The sequence below is a fragment of the Patagioenas fasciata genome, chromosome 3 (assembly GCF_037038585.1).
Source record: "Patagioenas fasciata isolate bPatFas1 chromosome 3, bPatFas1.hap1, whole genome shotgun sequence".
In the NCBI taxonomy this organism is placed as follows: domain Eukaryota; kingdom Metazoa; phylum Chordata; class Aves; order Columbiformes; family Columbidae; genus Patagioenas; species Patagioenas fasciata.
Window position 1 is genome coordinate 99,764,538 of NC_092522.1, and position 20,126 is coordinate 99,784,663.

Here is a 20,126-nt window from a genome sequence, read left to right on the forward strand (position 1 = left end):
AAAGTTTGCAAAAGGACTTGAGGCATGGAATCCTTAGATGGACACATAGTCAGAAAGAAGACAGAGAATTATATAATACCACATACACTTTTGCTGGTTTTGGGAACCCTAAATGGAAAATAAGAAACTCTTATGTTTTGCAGAATTTTTTCTCCCAGGAGTATTTCATGGCAGCATTGCACTTTTTTCCTGGTGTGTTTTTTTTTTTTTTTTTTTTTTTTTTCCCATTGCACAGTAGCCCTTCCTTAGGCCATAGAATGTCTAAATAATCCACTGTGCTGTATCAGAGTTCTAACCTGTATAGTAATATGATGAAAGATATTCTATTTCTGTCTATTTATCTATAGAAATATAATACTGATAATACTAATGCACTGCACTGAAGCAATGATTCCTTTAGCTTATTATAGAAATGTCTCTGCCTTTTTTGAAAATAAATAGGGTTTGATGGGACCAGAAGGCTCATTTGGTTTACCTGGAGCTCCTGGGCCTAAGGTAAGTATTTGTGTTAATTCACTTGTGACTTTGATAAATGGCTGCTTTATAGATGACAAAATGCCAGGATTTTGCAACTATTTTTTTAGTATGTTGAATATCGGTAAATAACTGGATGATTTTCCTATATTACCTTATATGATAGTTCAGTCTCAAGAGACTTTAATATAGCCCGGTAAATGGTGCCTGTCATCCCATGAGGTTTGGAACAATTGCAGAAATGGTGATGAGACTTGTTTCATCTGCGCAGTCCTGGAAAATGTTCTGCATTGCTGGGAGCCAGACAGTTCTCAGTATACATCAGAACTTTCTGCCCATGTTACATTTATTTATATTTTAATTGTGTTAAATAACATTACGTGCTGCTTTTTCCACCCGAGGAGCCAAATTTATTTCAGATGTAGCTTTATTGATTGCACTGCAACTACAGCAAGAATCAATTTGACCCATGCTCTCAGAAACAAAAATAGATACTATAAATCCAGATCTGGTAGTGTAACCTTTTAATTTAATGAGATGAATTTTGGCTAGTAAGCACTGGATTGTGTGTCCTAGTGAATATTTCAGAATATAGAATACATTTCCTGAACTTTGTATTTACATTTAAATTAATTTCCACCCATACATTATTTTGTATTCAAAAGTACATATGTATTAATTTAAAATTGTGTACTGAAAGTAACATTTTTTTAAAGTGGTCAGTATTTGCTATGGTCAAGAAGATTGAATGCCTCTGAAAATTTATTAGCTTAATTTTTATTTGTGAAAAATGCTTTTTTTTTGTATGTTTGTCTCTCATTCAGAATATAAGCTGATTCCTACAGAATCATTCTTAATAAGTTCATTCTTACAGAAGAGCATGATGAAGTTATCAATAATTCTTAGATTTTAGTGAAAATCCTCATGCTGAATATATGCCTAATTCCATAGGCTAAAATAAAATCCCAAACATACGTAAATATTTTGAGTCAGGTCCAGAGGATTCTCAGAGTTTAATTAAATAAGACGGTGAAGATGTGAAATCATTCCACATAGACATGGTATGACTGGGCAAGGGCAGTCAGGCAGGTGGGATGGGACAGGTGAGCAGAGGCTGGCAGATCCCAGTTTGTCATCAGTATCTTACCTTTCCTCAGAGAAAATTGAAACTTCAGGTTTCCTGTACCTCTTTTTAAGACCTGTTATCTTTCCTAGTCATACCATATGTGACAAAACATTGATGTATCATCCACACTCTTATATTGTTCTGTAGGGTGATAAAGGCGAACCTGGAATACAGGGGAAACCAGGATCATCAGGAGCCAAGGTAAGTATGAATCTGGAAGCATTCTAGTTAAAGAAAGGATTGATCTACTTTTCCATGATTTACTGATTTTTCATTATTAGCTACAAGGCAGGTTGTTTCAAAATAAAACAGTCGTTAACAGAAAATTGCATCAGAATCCATTTGATGGCTTATTCTTATTAATTTTATGCTAGATTTTAGGCAGTATAAGTCAGCTGTTTATGAAGTTCAAACGTGCAAACATTGCCATTGCTTCAGGTAGTTTTATTTGTGTAATTTTGAAAAATCAACATCAACTATATTAAAAGGCAATAAAAAAGTTATATACTGGAAAACTGAGGTTAAGAATTAGGTGTCCCTTTTGTGGCTGCTCTGTATTCAACATCTCTTCACAAATTCTCCAGATATTTCAATCATCCTCAGTTGTAAAATTTCAAAATATCATAGCCAAAGCATGTGACCTTGAGAAAACATGCATTCTATGTTTTTACACACAGCACATCACTGACACAGAGCTATTTTATTACTCAGGGAGATCTAGGAGTACCGGGTGCCCCAGGGGAACCAGGCTACCCAGGAATTCCTGGTACCCAGGGTATAAAGGTAAGTATTTTTTCCAGTTTTACATTAATTGCATCTTGTATTGGAAATGCCTTTCTTATAAGTGATCACTATTAAAGGAAATCCTTTTTCTCTAATACATCATTATTGCTAGAGAGTAGTTGGTATATTTTGAAAGGCCTATTCTTTAGAAATATCAATCATTTTTTATAGGGAGGAGAGAATGACCAAAATGGAGAAACTGTTAACAAAAAATGCTGACATAGGTATTAATGAAATTTCCATTATGAATTATAGTACATACATAATGTTATATCCATGATTCTATATTTATTTAATCTTAACATCTTTTACCAAGTGCTACATCACTGTTTCTTGTAAACACCCTTCAAAAATAATGAGAGTAACAGACTCGTCGAATCTTTGAGGATCCAAAGGTGGCCACACAAAACCTAAGCCCCCAGCTGTGCAGGTGACAGGGCGATGTCCTCCCCCTGCCTGCCGTGCCAGGCACCAGCCCCATGGACTCTGCAAACCAACATCCACTTGTTTCTTTAGGATATGTTTACTATAGCTAACAAGCTTTACCTGCAGCTATTCAAACTAATATTTATTCAAGCAACAAGTTGTCGAGGCTAAAAATGTTGCTATATTTACTATCTTTAAAATTTTAAAATGTAATGTTACTTTTAAATTAATTAAATGAGCAAACTAAATTAGTAGGTTAATTCAAATTTTCAATTATATTTTATCTGATTTAATAATAACTTCAATTTTGAATGTGTAGAAAAATTTATATAGAAATAAATTGTCTTTAGGTAATATATCTGACACTTGTTTTGGAAATCTAGCAATATTTCCTGGGAAATATTGGAGTCTCAACTAGGGTGAAGATTCTTCCATTACGTATTCAAATTACGGATTTCAAAACAAACAGGAAATCCTGTAGAAGAAAAAGAAGCTCACGTAAGGTGTCAGGTAGAAAGAAGCAGTTAGTAAAATATGATACTGCATCTATGCAGTGTTACCAGCAGTGTAGAGGACCACCTTTTGAAGGATGAAGCTCTTAATATAAACTCATTACAGAAATAAGAGGTTCATCAGGTACTTCACCATGTAAAGAAAAGGTTGAAGGGTAATGAAACAGTATGTAAGAAGGGGGGTGTTATATATAAAGTTATATGAAAATCCCATGCAGAGGTATTCCACCAGACTTCAGCTTCTGCTCCAGAAGGTCACGAGTTTCAGGTATGTGCAGTATCATATATGCCAGTCATGTATGGAAGTCTTACCTATGCTAGAGTATTTCACGTGTCGCTGGACACATATGGGGATGCCATGGGTTGCCTAGTGCATCTTAAAGCATCTGAAGCAGGTCCCTGGTCAATACGAACTAGAGACTGATCCAAATTTAGGTGAGGTTATCTCAGCTAAATGTGATAATGGAATCTGAGTCCTGTTTTCCAAGACAAGATGTAGAAAAATGAGTCTTCTGGCCAATTTCAAACCAGTGATTTCCAGAGCACATAAGAACAAGATTTCCTGGCTTAAGTCTTTCAGAATATTCTGAAGCCCAGTGGAAGAGTGACTTGAGTCAAACCAATAGCTAAATTCATTTAATTATCACCATATATTCAGTTTCAATATCTAAGAGTCTTGTAAGGCAAATGTGCCAAGACAGTAATACTAATTTTAAGAAGGGAGATTTTGTTAAAATTTATGGAACCTCTGTACATTTTAAATTGAATTCAGTTCTGTATAAGTCATTATCCATTTTATATCAACATGTACGGCACAATATGTATTTCTTGTTTAACTGGAGTTACAATTCATATGTATGACAAACACTTGAATTATTCAGGAAAAAGTGCATCTGACAGTAAAAGTAAAGCCTTTCAGCTATAGCTTATTTTAAAACTTGAAACCAAACCAAAGATTTTACATTCAAGTACAATACAACCAAATACAGCTGGCATAAATACCCTTTTATGTTCTGGGATTTTCAATCAGGAAAATATTTGCCATGAACAAAATATCCTCTTTACTACTGTTTAGCATTTAACTAAACATCCTCTCTCTTAAACCAACTAGCTGTACACATGTTTGACTCTTGCAAGAATACTGGCAAAATAGATCCAAAAAACTCCATCTGAATTATTTTCTGTATTAAATTATTAAATGCAGTTTTGCATTTTGTCTTTTTAAACAGGGTCACACTGGTTGGAGTTAGGGCAGGAGGCATCATCAATAACTTTAAGTTTCCTTTTCAGTCACTTGAGAAAGAAATATTCTGGGACTACGTATTTTATACCGCTACCATTAATTGGCTTGAGCAGTTTTCAAGAGCTGCCTGTTTCTCTCCAGTGCCAACCAGGTGGTGTTCAGACAACTTGATAAACCTAGATACCTGCCTTTTAAGTACCGCTTTGACCATCTGATTGCCACTCACCCCAGTAATGCTAATTTGCTATAAACATGTCAATGGAAGTCAAAAGGAGTGGGTGGAAGTGGAATTTAGTCTTTGGTGTGTCATGTATAACTTCTATGTTCAATTGGTTTATAGGAAGTGTTACAGAAATTATTTATACTCTATTATCTGTGGGTGAAGGCGAGCATACTTAACGGTTTGCATCCAGGTGAAATTCAACTAGTCAGAAATACTGCTCCCCTCCCTGTCTACATCCTCTCCGCTCCCTCCCATACACGGAGTGGGTAAAATCCTGCTGGATTTGCCACCTCATCATGTTGTATTTTTTAATTTTATCTTGGGATCTGGGTATCCACTTTTCTTTCTGATAGTTCTTTCTATGACAAATTCTCTTCTTAGTACAACTTTCTGTACTTTTTTTTTTAGTGTTTGTGTACATGGGGATAAAGTGATTTGTTTGCATTCAGTATAAATAAAAGCTATTAGATGCTTCTCTTGTATTTACTGTGTTTATTTAAAACACAGACTGCATGTCTTTGAGATTAATCATGTTACAATGTAGACTTTTCTTCCAATATTTTACAGGGGGACAAAGGAAACCAAGGTGAAAGTGGTATCCAGGTATATCATCGTTGTTTCTAATTGAAAACTCCTCGCAACACAATTAAAACAAGTCTTAGGTGTTAATTCAGGAGCTTTTTTTTAAGATCAAGCTCCACAGATGGTTTACTTGAAGAGCCCTAACTCTTCTTCAAGCAAAATTGCCCAATATGCCCAGTATGGATTTCGAGTTGAATTTCTGGGGCTGGGCAGGTTGTTGACCTTCGTGTGGAGCGTGTGGGCTCAGGGGTGTGGGCTGTGCTGCTGCCCCACAGGACTGGGACATGACCTGTGATGGGACACAGTGGGATTCTCCTCCTTGTTATCTAAAAGTCATGGAAATACCTTCACGAAAAAGAAGAGTCACATGTCTCTGTTCAAATCTTTGCTTGGCTCCTCTGTGTTTGGAGTAGAAATTGTGTCCTTCTGCGCTGTTTTTGCTCTGAACTCTTGAAGAGTAAGTTTTCAGATTGCTTGGGCCTAGGTTTGGATGAGATTTTGGGGTTTACTTCCTAGTGTTATTTTTGATAGTTTAATTATGTCTCCCAGATAGATGTGCGTTTTAAGAAAATTGTGCTTCTTTTCTGAAGGGACTGAAAGGAGAAAAAGGAAGACAAGGAAATCCAGGCTTACAGGTACTGTTAAAATAGTGATCCCAGTTCAAGAGAGCCATGGTCCATATTATTTTTTAAGATTACTTCTATCAACGTGCATAATTCTTTGAATCAGGTGAAATATATTTATATATAATGTGATTACATATTTATATAAATTATCTCTTAAACAACTGTAGTATTTTAAAAATAAGAAATACACCACATATAGAGAAGATGGAGCCACACTTTTCTTGGCTGTGCAGTGAAAGGATGAGATGAAACAGACATGAGTTGGAATGCAGGAAATCCCAATTTGATATATGGGAAAAACATTTTTCTTTGAGGGTGGTCAAACACCGGAGCAGGCTGCTCACAGAGATTGTAGCACAAAACCTGTCTGGCCAGGGTGTTGAGCAGCCTGCTCCAGCTGAGTCTGTGCTGAAAAGGAACTTCAGCCCATGGAGGTCTCTTCCAACCTTCGTGTTTCTGTGGTCCTGGGATATTACATATGGAGAAACAGGCCAGAAGTACATTTTTCTGCAGTATTTTAGTAAATCCTTAATTATGGAAAATTTTTGTGAAACATAAGTGATATAGAAGGCAGGTAACATGACGAAGTGGCTTGTAAAGGTTGCAAGAGTGGTGCTTGAGATGTTAAGATTTTGCGTGTACCATTTTTAACTTTCATGTAGTTCATTACCTTCTAGATTATACTGGGAGTCACTATTGACATCTTCTGTGCTCATAAATTACAGATGTTTCCTGTTTCAGCTGCAAATCAGTGAGATCCAGTTGTTTCTTTTAACTCTGGGCCAACGTATTCTGATTGTGTCATAGTTGGCTATCTTGTTATACCACAGAAAATAACTGTTAGTATTTATAAATACTTGTTAACTACATAATCTATGTCATGTCTAAACAGAGAAGTATTTGTTAGAGGTACATATCTAGAACTAGACTTGGAAGGAAGTCACAGTTGGTTTTTTTTGGAGTTGCGACATCAATAACAGCTGCCTGTCTAGCCAGAAGGAGCAGATTCCAGTGGAGCATGGGCAGGGGATCTAGATTGTGTGTTAGCCTGGGTTTATCACTCTCAGGGGGATGTAGGTTGACAGCAGTCTGGTAGTAAAACTGAGAAAATAAATTTTGGAAACTTTTTTTTAAACTGAAAGGCCCATAATTGGTTTTAACCAAATGTAATGTCCTAGACTGACATTATGCAGGTGAAACTTTTTGGCTTTTCCTTTTGAAAATAATCAAAAAAGATTCATATATTTGTTATTCTAATCATAAGGTAAAACAAAGTGATAGTGAAAGAAAACATTTTTTTCAGATAGAATGATGCAACTGAATTGCTGTTGCTTGCTTTTTTTTTTGTGAAAGCTGAAAAAGTAATACAGACTTGGTCTAAAATTGTTTCCCGTGCTAATCTAGTTTGGTCAGCAACCAAAAAATCAGTCATTTAAGTACTTCTGGTAGACAGCACTAGATCCTTCCAAGGTTTCTAAAGCCTTCAGGACTTCTCAAGGATACAATCCAGATTTGCTTGTCCATAAGAGTATATCAGAAAAGTAAAAGAACCTGGTGTCTTGCCATGGAACTTGACGATCAATACGCCGTTGAACCATTTCACAGAAATGACACCAAAATGGTTTGCCACCATGCAAATCTGGCTTACAACCTGAGTTTGTATTTAAAAGGCTCTGAGCTTGACTTCTGTCTAGTAAGACAGTATTAAACAGATAGAATCAGGAATTTCCTTTTGCCAGAACACATTTGTTTTCTCTTTTGTAGAGTGAATAAGGTTTTGTCTATATGCACTTCTTGTACACTAAAAAAATATGTGGTTTAAAATATGTATGATATATTCCCAACTTATCCTTTTGTTATATGGTATAAGGTGTTAATTCACCATGATATACATTTTTTGATCTTTATACACGGTTTTTATTATGCAAATAGCAATTACAGAATCTGTAAAAAGTGACATTTGTGATTAATTTTCAAAAACAAAGTACAAAAATATTATTTTTTGATTCCAAGTAATTTGGCTTAACTTTCTTTTTTTTTCCCTATTAATTCCTAAAGGGAGTAGAAGGACCAAGTGGAGAACAAGGAGAGGTAAGCATTTTGTAATGACAAATACAGTATCACAAAAGTATTGCATTTGTTTCTGCAAATTGTGTTATCTGTAGAATGTATGTTTGTAGTCTTGTTTCCATACTCACATCTCTATAAGCAACAGAAGAAAAATGAATTGAGAAATATGAAAAAGAAAGAAGTATTAGTTAAAAAGATACATAATGAAATATATATTTAATGAAATATTAAAAATAAATAAAGTCAAGTATATAATTTAAGAGAATAAAACAACCAAACCCAACACCAACAACAAAAAAGGAGAGGTAGTTGAAGCAAGCAAATAATTAAAGAAAAAGAAATCTAGAGATTCTGTTGTATTCTGTTCATTGAAAAATAAAAATATAGTTCATGAAAGAATGCAGAGTACTTGTTCAAGATGATCCATATTGTTCATCAGCAGCCAATAATAGCAGGGCAGGATACAAATAATAGGGAACAGGATACACAAAGAAGATCTTTCTTCACACTTTTTGGCAGTCAACAAATTAAGAGGCATTTAAGCTGGAGATCAAGACCATTGCTTTTAATGTCAGTCTTGAGTTTCCCTACTTCCTTTTGAACTGTGCCGATATACTGTAATTTCAGCTTCCATGAAAGTCTGTGGCAGGGAATTCCACAACTGAACTATTTGTCTTGCCAGTGAGATTTCTTTGTGTGCCTTTATTTCAAAGCTAATGAAAAGGAATATAGTGAAGCCTTTACAAAGATAATTTTTAGAGAATTCTGTCTTTGAGCCTGACTCGGAAAATGCAGAGCAGAATTATTTCTCTCTGTGACTAAGTTTATGCAGGAATAATTCAACTGAACCTGAGACTTGAGTGGCATAAGGGGAAGTCCACTTGGACTGCCCTTGGTCTGCCAGAAACTTCATTTGTTGTTCTCCAGAATATTTTTAGAAGTCCTATATTTTTTTTTTCATGTTTGGCTAATGTAGATATATTTATGGCCAGACTTTTTAATCTTTGTGTTGCACATTGTTCAAAAATCGTATTTGAAATATTAACTTTGATAGTTATTTTTTATTGATCCCAATGTTTAGTGAAATCAGAGTGCACTCTGTCCCGTTGATAGAATTCTCCTTCTACTTTATTTAGAGATTTCATTGTTCAACCTTTTTTCAGTAAAGCATTGTTACATATCAACAGCTGGACATATTCATTGGAAGCTCAGTTCTGATAATTAAATAATATTATGCATTTAAACATAAAAATTGCCCTAGATGCTGTTGTGGTTCGATGAAATACTTAAAATGACAGTTTGATTTCTAGGTGTTTTGCTAAATCATTGCTGAAATCAGTAACAGATTAAAGCCTCTTTAAATATTGTAAAATGTAGTAATAACATATTTATTCTGAAAAATCCTTTTAATAGTATTAATACAATATGCTGAAGTATATACTTGTTTTTAATTATCAGACCTAGAAAATGGGTTTATTTTCCCTTTTTATAAAATATGTTCTCTTTTGTTACATTCTGACTCCTCAAGGAAAAGTTTCTTCAGTCTGTAATTTTCAGCACTTACTGAGGTATTTTCCTTCTGTTTTGTTTTGTTTTTTTCGCTTTTCTTTGCCAATAACAAGGATCAACAAACAAGGCCACATATGCGATGTGGCTGAGCATTACAAGACCAAGATATACTGCAGAAAATGTTCCCTCAGCAGTTTCATTTGCATTTTGGCACGTTCTGCAGGCAGTTGTGCTGATGTTTCCAGCGTTCTGTCCTGGTGTTTTTGTACTGGCTTCTTGCCTGTTAAGTTTTTTCAACAACAGATGCCATTTTCCCAGTATTTCAATGGTTCTTAATGCTTTCTAACCCCTTTAACATTTAGTTCCAAATAAATCAACTTGCAAGTCAGATGTTTTTTATGTAAACATATTCCGTACCTGTAAAAGTAATTAAAATTAAAACAAATAACTTCTAGCTACAAGAACAGCATGATTTTCAGATCCCAGCATGTGCAGCTTTTAATATAGCCACAGGCAGCTACATATGCTACGAATGTTTATCTCTGAGTGTTGCTGACCCTGTTAAATGAAAATAAATTTGTAATTATGTAATAGAAATGAACAAGTACAAATCTACGAAGTGTAACTAAGAGTATCAGTTCTCTATGACTACAAAACTCACATTGACAGTATCAAGAAAATGAAATACAATTACAACCTTGGAAAAAGTCAGTTTTATAGCAGGAAGAGGGTATGGACTGCTGCGCAGTTCATGCATGGCATCTTAGTGGTGGCCCGTCTTTCCAGCAGCACTCTGAGGCACTTGACTGACATCTGTCATTGGCTCATTTAAGAGGAAAAACTACCTGCCTTAATTTAGTGGCTAGTGCTCTGCATAAAACTGAGAAAGCAGATATGGAATTTGAAGCTGGCTACTCTTTGATTATTCATGTGGAGAACTCTAGGCATTGTTATTAATTCAGACCAAGCCAGAAAGCTTTGAATTTTTCTGATATAAACTATTTTGGTAAGTACTATATAGAATGATACAAAGTAATATACATACCGTAATTAAATACTCAATGTAAGTCTATGAAGACTGTATGCCTGAGTGCCTCTTAAACTTGCATTATTTGCTCAAATAAGTTTTGTCATATATAGTAATCCTGCTGCACTGTTTCAACGATTCCATCGAAAATACTTGGAAAGGGTTAAAGAAAATGTTAGGGCACCTGATAACATTATGCAAAAACTGTGCAAAAATGGAAGGAAAAAACTCGTCAGGGAACAAACATAGTATACCAACTTCAATCTTGAGCACGTACCAGCTTACATTGTACTGATGTTTTGTTGGCTCCGGCATAGAGGAATTCCACATGAACTATTGCAGTAGGTAACTCCGTACATAGAAGAACCATTGCTTTGATGAAGATACATCAAAATATTTTCCAGTATTATTTTAACCTTTTCCAATGAAACAAATACACTAGTTTTATCAATCATGTGGAGAATAAATGAAGTCAGAAAAAAAAGCCCAAAACACAAAAGAAACAAAAAAACCCCAAATAAAACCAAATAACAAACAAACAAAAAACCCCCCCACAACAACAACAAAAAACCTAACTAAAATCAAACTATTTTTTCCCTTTTCTTATGCATTACAGGCATAGGGTAAAAGTCTGGATTGTTATAGTGTGTTTGCCAAGAACTTCAGAGATGCCAGAATTTCACTTCTCATTTTTCCAGCCTTCTAAGGATTTTAACATACCATAACAAATTATCTCATTCTCATGAAAAAGTGACTAAAGCCTTTCCTTCCATGTGTTAATAGGGATGACTGTTTTGTTTTCTATTAATTAGAAAGTAAAATGGGTCTGTAAAGTTAAAAAACTGTAATGGTAATTTATCTCTAGTTATATTTGGCAATTTTATCTGGAGCAGTGACTAAAGAAGCTGAAATCTTCAGTACATTTTATTGAAAGAGATCTCACATGTATCAAGTTAATTTTCAGTGACAACATATTCATTTACTGAAGACCATCAATGAAAATTTTCTCAGAGTGTGTTTGCTTGGTGCTCCCTTGCTTCGAAATGGTCTGTGAAGATACAACTGGCTTTTTGTTGGTTTTCTTGCCAGAAAGGTGAGAAAGGAGATCCAGGCATTCGAGGCATCAATGGGCAAAAAGGAGAATCTGGCATCCAGGGCTTGGTTGGACCTCCTGGTCTCAGAGGTCAGCCAGGAGATAGAGGACCCCCAGGACCACCTGGATCAGATGGAAAACCCGTATGTATAGGACTTCAAACCTGTCATTTTAGGTACTTTAAAAACCCCAAACAAATGCATGTTCTCTGTTTTATTAACTGTTCTCTGTTCAATTCAGGCACGAGAATTTTCAGAAGAATTTATTCGACAGGTGTGTTCAGATGTACTGAGAAGTAAGTTTGAAAACCTCTTTACTCTTCTTACCTTGTTTAAAGTGCTAAAGAAGTTTCCTGATAATTATAAAGATGCTTTCTTGGAAGGAAGATTGATATTGCTGATTTAGCACTGATTTTCCTACAGATGTGAAAATATATTTCCACACCACAGGTTCCATGCTCTACCATTTTGTTTCCTAAATGTATCATATTGTCTAAAGAGAGGAATATGTGTTTGTATTGCTGCTTAGAGGGCAATACTTTTTTCTATTTTATTGTTTCAGCACTCTAAACAATCTTCTGTTTGAATTCTCCCAGGCCAGTTGCCTGCCATCCTCCAGAGTGGAAGGCTACAAAACTGTAACCACTGTCAATCCCAAAGTGCTTCTCCGGGACTTCCAGGACCACCAGGTCCAAGAGGCCCTGAGGGCCCCAGAGGGTTTCCTGGACTGCCAGGCAACGATGGTGTTCCGGGGCTGACAGGCATCCCCGGCCGCCCTGGGGCTCGTGGGACAAGAGGTACTGCCTGCATGGGTCACGGTGCCAATAGCCTTCATGACTTGGTTTTCTGCTTCTGGTTTTGAAGGGAGTTACTGCAGGGTGGAGAAAGCGAACAGCTGGGTTTGCGTCACAAGGTGTGACTGAGGACGTAGTGCCATGTCGAAGTTTCACTGCTTACAAGGAACATATGGCAGAATAAGAATACAAGAACACAACAAGATAGCTACTGTTCAGCTCTACTGTAGTCAAACATTTTTTAGAGAGTTCTTAGTCTTATGTATATGTTTTTAACTGCTTTTAGATTTTTTTTTTTTTAATCAAATATACTTAGATGTGGCTTTCAATGTATTTCCATGTTTTCTGATTTATTTTCTTCCAAACTTCTGTATTTGTGCTATTTTAAAGAACAGTATTTATTCACTGGCTTTTACTGCCTGCTACACTGTAGGCTGATTTTTGGCATGCAACATCCTTATACACCCTATAATTTCCTGGCATTTTTTCCTTTTTTTTTCTTTTTATCTGATACGGATTTTTACTCCTTTATGCTTTTCTTAAACATTTTAGGCAAACTGAGGTTTATGTTTTCAGGTAACTCATCCATCTGAGCATTCCAACTGATTTCTGTGGTGTATTTGCAGATTTTAGATTAAATATGCATATATTTAGTTTGGAACTGGACCAAAAGACTAGGTGAAGTCCCTAATTAGGTAACTGATCCCAACAGCAATTGTATTTCCTATAGCATCAAAATACTCAGGAAAGCTGTGTGAAATACAGCTAACTAGTAATGTGCCAAGGGTAGACAGGCAAATATTTGCTAGATACCTGCTTTCTTTGTGATTTATTAACTGTGACCTAGCATGTCAAATTCAGTTTGGGTGATTTGTCTGTGGTGCTTTTATAATTTCATCTCCAATAGGAGAACGTGCAATTTTCCTCTGGAGCTGACACTAATGGTTCTGGCTATTCTGTTAGAGCTGGAAAAATAGATATCTGTTTCTATGAAGAAACTTAATTTATTGGGTTGTACTCGTGTAAGTGAGCACATCTTTTGCCCCTCTCAGCGTTCCTTTGGTGGAGAATGAATTCTGCCATATGTTGTGGAAGATTGTTTATACATTCTTTATTCCACACGGACTGTAGTGAATACCTTACACTTCCTTCATACAACTTCTTAAAAACTTTGCCAATGGAAAGGCAATGACAGCAAAGTTCTTAATTGCCTATGATCTATTCTTTCAACTCCTTGTGGCTCTCTGCTTAACAGGTGCCACATCAGCTCTTCATTCAGTGGAACTGAGGATAATTAAGAACTCAGTTACACTGCACAGGTTACAAGAAAATGCTTATTTTACATCCCATTATTTGCCTTTGATTTATTATATTTTTTATTCAATAAGTATAATCAAATGCTGACTTCCTAATTCTTTGGATGAAAGTATTCTTAGTGTGCAAAGATGTGCGTGTGTTTGCTAATTCACAGGACTGCCAGGGAAAAATGGCGCAAAAGGCAACCAAGGAATTGGGGTTCCTGGGATCCAAGGCCCACCAGGACCTCCAGGTGAGGGGTGGTTCATCTATGCAGATTCAGTGCATGCTAATAACTTCCAAAAAATGTGGTTTAGAAAAAATGTTTATATACTTCGGAAAAACTTAGTTTTTACACATCTTTATTATTGTATATGTTTTATGGCTAATGCCTGTCTCTTGCATGCCTTTTAAGTTGTCATAGAATACATTTAGTATAAGACAGGTCTTGTAGGGATTGATACCTGAGATTGCTGTTTCTTGGTAGGTGGAGCCTGAAGTCAGCCATTGTCTGAAAACTGAGCCCTGCTATGATCAGGAGACTTGTAAGCAGTGCTTAGTGAAGGAAAATGTTCTTCCTAGCAGCAACGTGTTCATGCAAAGTGCAAAGCTGAGCATTTTGAAAACATAATAGGACCTGATCCAAAGTCAGAGAAACTAATAGAAATCAGAGGCCTCTCACTCATGCCCTGGTGGTTCTAGATTATATGATAAAGTATAACAGTGTACTGAAGTTGATTTTTATCTTTCCTCTTAAAAACATTTCTTATTAAAAGAGTTTTCCACATACGTTTTTAAGGAAAGTCTTAAAAGTGTACCATGTTGGTTATATAAACATATAAGCAGTTTGCAACAAGAATTGTGTTTCAGAAAATGAAGTTTTCTTTATCTGCATACTTCACCAAAGAGCAGGGGGTTTGTGGGTCAGTGCTTGTTCTTTTTTTCATTTTAATAACCATCCTTTGTAATGTATTGGTTTCTTGTGTGTTGTTAAGGTCCTGAGGGTCCCCCAGGTATGAGTACAGAAGGTCGTCCCGGAGAGCGTGGACCACCTGGTAAAGATGGTGATCGTGGCAGTCCGGGAATGCCAGGACCGGTTGGACCCCCTGGAATTTGTGACCCATCACTATGTTTTAGTGTAATTGTGGGGAGAGACCCATTTAGAAAGGGACCAAATTATTGATTTGTGATACAATGATTTAGAGGAATAGGTATGGTGCTTGTCTTTTATGGTCTTTCAAGTCTCAGGAAGGTGACCAGCAATAATCCCATAAACAAGAACAAAAGTACCTCTGACATAATAAACATGATAAATAATGATCCCAAAGGTTATACATTCCTTTAGAAAAGAAACTCCAATATTTTTTTATAACTTGTATTGATTGAATCTCGAGTCTATTTAAACAATCACAGGAATAAAATTAACTATAATATTTGCTATTTAGTATTTAAATTTCCTGTCATACTCCTGAAGTCCTTTGCAAAATTGCTGGGCAAGCCACTGGGGGCAGGATTAGGCCTTTAATGGTATCGATCAGGTATAAATTACTGTGAAATTTTTCACATGCAATCGACATATACAGTACATGACATTGAAAGAATGTGGCTGGCTTTGACTTCATATGTGTGTGAATCTCATTGGCTTTTGTACATTTTGTATGTCATAGCTCCAAGTGCTCTGTGAGAATATATCAGATTTTTATAAATTAAGATAAATATCTGGACTTATTTTGGAAGATATATCACCTATTTTGCCATGTAACGCTTTGCTTAAAACCAAGGTGAAATGCAAGGGTAGAGAACTCCTCCTTGTTCAAGATTGGCCAAGGTTTTATTGAAGATGGTACTTTTAGCTACAAAAGGTCAAAAGGTTCCATGTGGGTAGTTCACATTATATGAAAATAGCATTAAAAACAAACAAAAAAACACCCCAAAAATGGTATAGCTGGCTTGTAGCTATGATTTGAGAAAAATAAAAATTTAAAAAATGTTTACACAACCCTAATGTAACAGTTCTGCGTAATTAGTATTAAGTTATACACCCTTTGCTGTTTTTCCCCAAGGACTGCAGTTGCCAAATTGAAGAACCAGGTTTACAAGGAGAAAGATCTAACTGCTGGCTGACTAGCTGCAATGTTTGTTGTGCTGTTTCCTTTTTCAGTTTAAGCAAGCTATGTGTAATTTTCATTGTATGCTTTGCTAATGAGGTGTATTGCTTGCTTTTACATAGACAGCAAAGGCAGTTTCCATGAGAATTTAAAATCCATTTCTTAAATTAAGGCAGAGTCTTGTATTGAACTTAACTGATGCTTTATAAGTGGCTTTTTCTAATGTGTTTTTCTGTTGTCCTACTATCAGAGATTGGTAATATGCTTGACATTCAAGGTAAAATAAAATTTTGTAAAGAACTAGTGGTGGTTTGATGAGCGATTACAAGAATCGTATGTGTCCTGTGTCACAGAAGAAAGTGAGGCCTGTGATATACAGCGGGATGGTTCCATCTTGCAGCTGTGTGTTTTTCCCCGTGTCCTTCCATTTCCTCTTGAGAAAGCATTGTGGGAGCAGTACCTTTCACTGGGCTCCCTGCTGGGTGCCCCGGGGTCTGCTGCCTGCCCAGAGCTGCAGCCCACAGGAGGGGGCCTGCCAGGAGTAGCTTAGCCAAACCACAGCCTTGGTTACAGCAGGGTGCAATGATTAGTAGGGTGCAGTCATTTATCTCATAAAACGCAGTCTAAAAACCTCCAAGGTGATTATTCTTCATTCTGACATGGACCTGAGAAACAAAGGTGTGTGTGAATTTTTCTCACCAGACAAGTGTTCCTTAGGACACACTGTGGGACTTCGCTCATGTGAACATGCATTGATTGAAGAAAGAATCGTAGAATAGTTTAGATTGGAAGGGACCTTTACAGGCCATCTAGTCCAGTCCCCCTGCCATGAGCAGGGACATCTTCACTAGATCAGGTTGCTCAGAGCCCCATCCAGCCTGGCCTTGAATGTCTCCAGGGATGGGGCATCTACCACCTCTCTGGGAAACCTGTGTCACTGTTTCACCACCCTCATTGTAAAAGATTCTTCTGCATCTCTAGCCTGCATCTCCTCTCTTAGCTGAAAACCACTACTCTTTGTACTATCGCAACAGACCCTGAACTTGAAGGTGGCTGGGGTTGTGGCTGAGCTTTGATCAGTTGGGCAGCACTATAGAGTTCATGAAGACCGGGAGGCCTCCCATACCCCTAGGGTGAAATCAGTGTGCTCAGCTCGCCCTCTGAAATGCCTGTACACCAATGCGCGCAGCGTGGGGAGTAAGCAGGAGGAGTTAGAAACCTGTGTTCGGGCAGGAGATTATGACCTAGTAGCAACTACAGAGTCATGGTGGGACAGCTCACATGACCGGAATGTGGTCATGGATTGCTAAGTCCTTTTCAGGAAAGACAGGCCAGCCAGGTATGGTGATGGAGTTGCTCTTTACGTGAGAGAGCAACTATGATGTATTGAGTACTGTCCAGGCACAGATGAGGAGCGAGTTGAGAGTCTATGGGTGAAAGTGAAGGGGCAGGCTGGCAAGGGTGATACTATTGTGGGTGTCTATTATAGGCCACCAGATCAGGGTGAGGAAGTTGATGAGGCCTTCTACAGACAGCTGAGAGTGTCTCACAGTCATAGGCCCTGGTTGTGGTGGGGGATTTTAACTTCCCTGATGTTTGCTGAAAGGACTACTCAGCCAGCCAGCCATAGTCCAGGAGGTTCCTCCAGTGCATTGACGATAACCTTCTGATGCAAATGGTGGAGGAGCCAACTAGGAAAGGTGCACTGCTGGACCTCATCCTCACTAATAAGGAGGGTTTGGTCGAAGCAGTAAAGGTTGAGGGCTCCCTTGGTTGCAGCGACCATGAAATGGTGGAGTTCAGGATCTCGTGTGGCAGGAACAGAATAGCAAGCAGAATTGCAACCCTGGACTTCAGCAAGGCAAACTTTGGCCTTTTCAAACAATTGCTAGGGGAAATCCCATGGGCAAGGCTGCTTGAAGGTAGAGGGGCCAAAGACAGTTGGTTAGTGTTCAGGGACTGCTTCTACGAGGCTCAAGATCAGAGCATCCTGACACGTAGGAAGTCAAGGAAGGGAGCCAGGAGACCTGCGTGGTTAAACAGGGAACTGCTGGGTAAGCTCAAGTGAAAGAGAAGAGTTTATAGATCATGGAAAGAGGGGCTGACCACTTGGGAAGAATATAAGGCTGTTGTCTGAGGGTGTAGGGAGGCAACTAGGAAAGCTAAGGCCTCCTTAGAATTAAACCTGGCAAGAGGGGTCAAAGACAACAGAAAGAGCTTTTTCAAATACATGGCAGATAAAACTAACACCAGAGGCAATGTAGGCCCACTGATGAGTGAGGTGGGTGCCCTGGCAACAGAAGATACAGAGAAGGCCAAGTTACTAAATGTCTTCTTTGTCTACTCTGCCAGAAGCTGTCCTGAGGAGCCGTGTACCGCTGAGGCCCCAGAGGAAGTCAGGACAATGGGTTAGGGAGCAATCAGGCAATCTGGACATCCATAAATCCATGGGTCTGGATGGGATGCACCCACGGGTGCTGAGGGAGCTGGCTGAGGGCATTGCTGGACCACTCTCCATCATCTTTACCAAGTCTTGGGAAACGGGAGAGGTGTCTGAGGACTGGAGGAGAACAAATGTCACTCGAGTCTTCAAAAAGGGCAAGAAGGAGGACCCAGGTAACTATAGACCTGTCAGTCTCACCTCCATCCCCGGGAAAGTGATGATGGAACAACTTATCCTTGGTGCCATCTCAAGGCATATCAAGGATAAGAGGGTCATTAGGGGCAGTCAACATGGCTGCACCAAGGGGAAGTTGTGCTTGACCAACCTCATTGCCTTTTATGAGGACATAATGAGGTGGATAGATGTTGGCATAGTGGTGAACGTGGTCTACCTTGACTTCAGCAAAGCATTCGACACAGTCTCCCACAGCATCCTCACAGCTAAATTGAGGGAGTGTGGTCTGGATGATCAAGTAGTGAGGTGGACTGGGAACTGGCTGAAGGGAAGAAACCAGAGAGTCATGGTCAATGGGGCAGAGTCCAGTTGGAGGCCTGTCTCTAGTGAAGTGCCTCAGGGGTCAGTACTGGGGCCAGTATTATTCAATATATTCATCAGTGATTTGGGTGAGAGAATAGAATGTACTACCAGCAAGGTTATTGATGATACCAAGCTGGGAGGGATGGCTGACACACCAGAAGGCTGTGCTGCCATCCAGCGAGACCTGGACAGGCTGGAGAGTCGGGTGGGGAAAAATTTAATTAAGTACAACAAGGGCAAATGTAGAGTCTTGCGTCTGGGTAGGAACAACCCCAGGTTCCAGTAGAAGTTGGGGAATGACCTATTAGAGAGCAGCATTGGGGAAAGGGACCTGGGGGTCCTGGTGGACAGCAGGATGACCATGAGCCAGCACTGTGCCCTTGTGGTCAAGAAAGCCAATGGTATCCTGGGGTGTATTAGAAGGGGGATGGTTAGTAGGTCGAGAGTGGTTCTCCTTCCCCTCTACTCTGCCATGGTGAGACCACACCTGGAATATTGTGTCCAGTTCTGGGCCCCTCAGTTCAAGAAGGACAGGAAACTGCTGGAGAGAGTCCAGCGCAGGGCAACAAAGATGATTAAGGGAGTGGAGCATCTCCCTTATGAGGATAGGCTGGGGGAGCTGTGTCTCTTTAGCTTGGAGAAGAGGAGATTGAGGGGTGACTTTATTAATGTTTACAAATATATAAAGGATGACTGTCATGAGGATGGACCCAGGCTCTTCTTGGTGACAACCAATGATAGGATAAGGGGTAATGGGTTCACACTGGAACACAAAAGGTTCCACTTAAATTTGAGAAGAAATGTCTTCTCAGTGAGAGTGACAGAACACTCGAACAGGCTGCCAGAGTCTCCTACTCTGGAGACATTCAAAACCCGCCTGGACATGTTCCTGTGTAACCTCATCTAGGTGTTGCTGCTCTGGCAGGGGGATTGGACTAGATGTTTTTTAGAGGTCCCTTCCAATCCCTGACATTCTGTGAATGTAAAACAATCTTCAAACCCTTGATGTGCAAAAGGAGGAGATTTGAAGCTGAATCTATTTGATTGCCTTAACTGCTGAGCTGTTTGCATGCTTTGAGCTTCAGTACTGCTCTGTCTTTGGCATTTTGCTCTGAATTTGAGCCTGCTGAACCTGTCACATTTCTGCAAAAGGGATTTGTTTTTGTCAAGTTGGAATTTTCCAGAGGAAGTGCTAACCATCTCACCTGTGCAGGTGTCTCTTTGAAAGCTAGTAACAACGTAGCCTATTTAAATG

The 20,126-nt window shown here is 38.4% G+C and overlaps 1 protein-coding gene across 1 annotated transcript in view; it reads left to right on the forward strand.

The window, feature by feature from the left end:
• COL21A1 (collagen type XXI alpha 1 chain) overlaps nt 1-16,191 on the forward strand; it is a 105,042-nt gene extending 88,851 nt beyond the window's left edge. Inside the window, exons 20-30 of the mRNA XM_065835159.2 lie at nt 442-495; nt 1,748-1,801; nt 2,312-2,383; nt 5,355-5,390; nt 5,960-6,004; nt 8,054-8,086; nt 11,691-11,837; nt 11,935-11,989; nt 12,290-12,490; nt 13,959-14,036; nt 14,779-16,191. Of these exons, the coding sequence (XP_065691231.2) occupies nt 442-495; nt 1,748-1,801; nt 2,312-2,383; nt 5,355-5,390; nt 5,960-6,004; nt 8,054-8,086; nt 11,691-11,837; nt 11,935-11,989; nt 12,290-12,490; nt 13,959-14,036; nt 14,779-14,966 (963 nt within the window). The 3' untranslated portion in view covers nt 14,967-16,191. The remainder of the gene's footprint in view (nt 1-441; nt 496-1,747; nt 1,802-2,311; nt 2,384-5,354; nt 5,391-5,959; nt 6,005-8,053; nt 8,087-11,690; nt 11,838-11,934; nt 11,990-12,289; nt 12,491-13,958; nt 14,037-14,778) is intronic.
• Nucleotides 16,192-20,126: the final 3,935 nt, after the last annotated feature.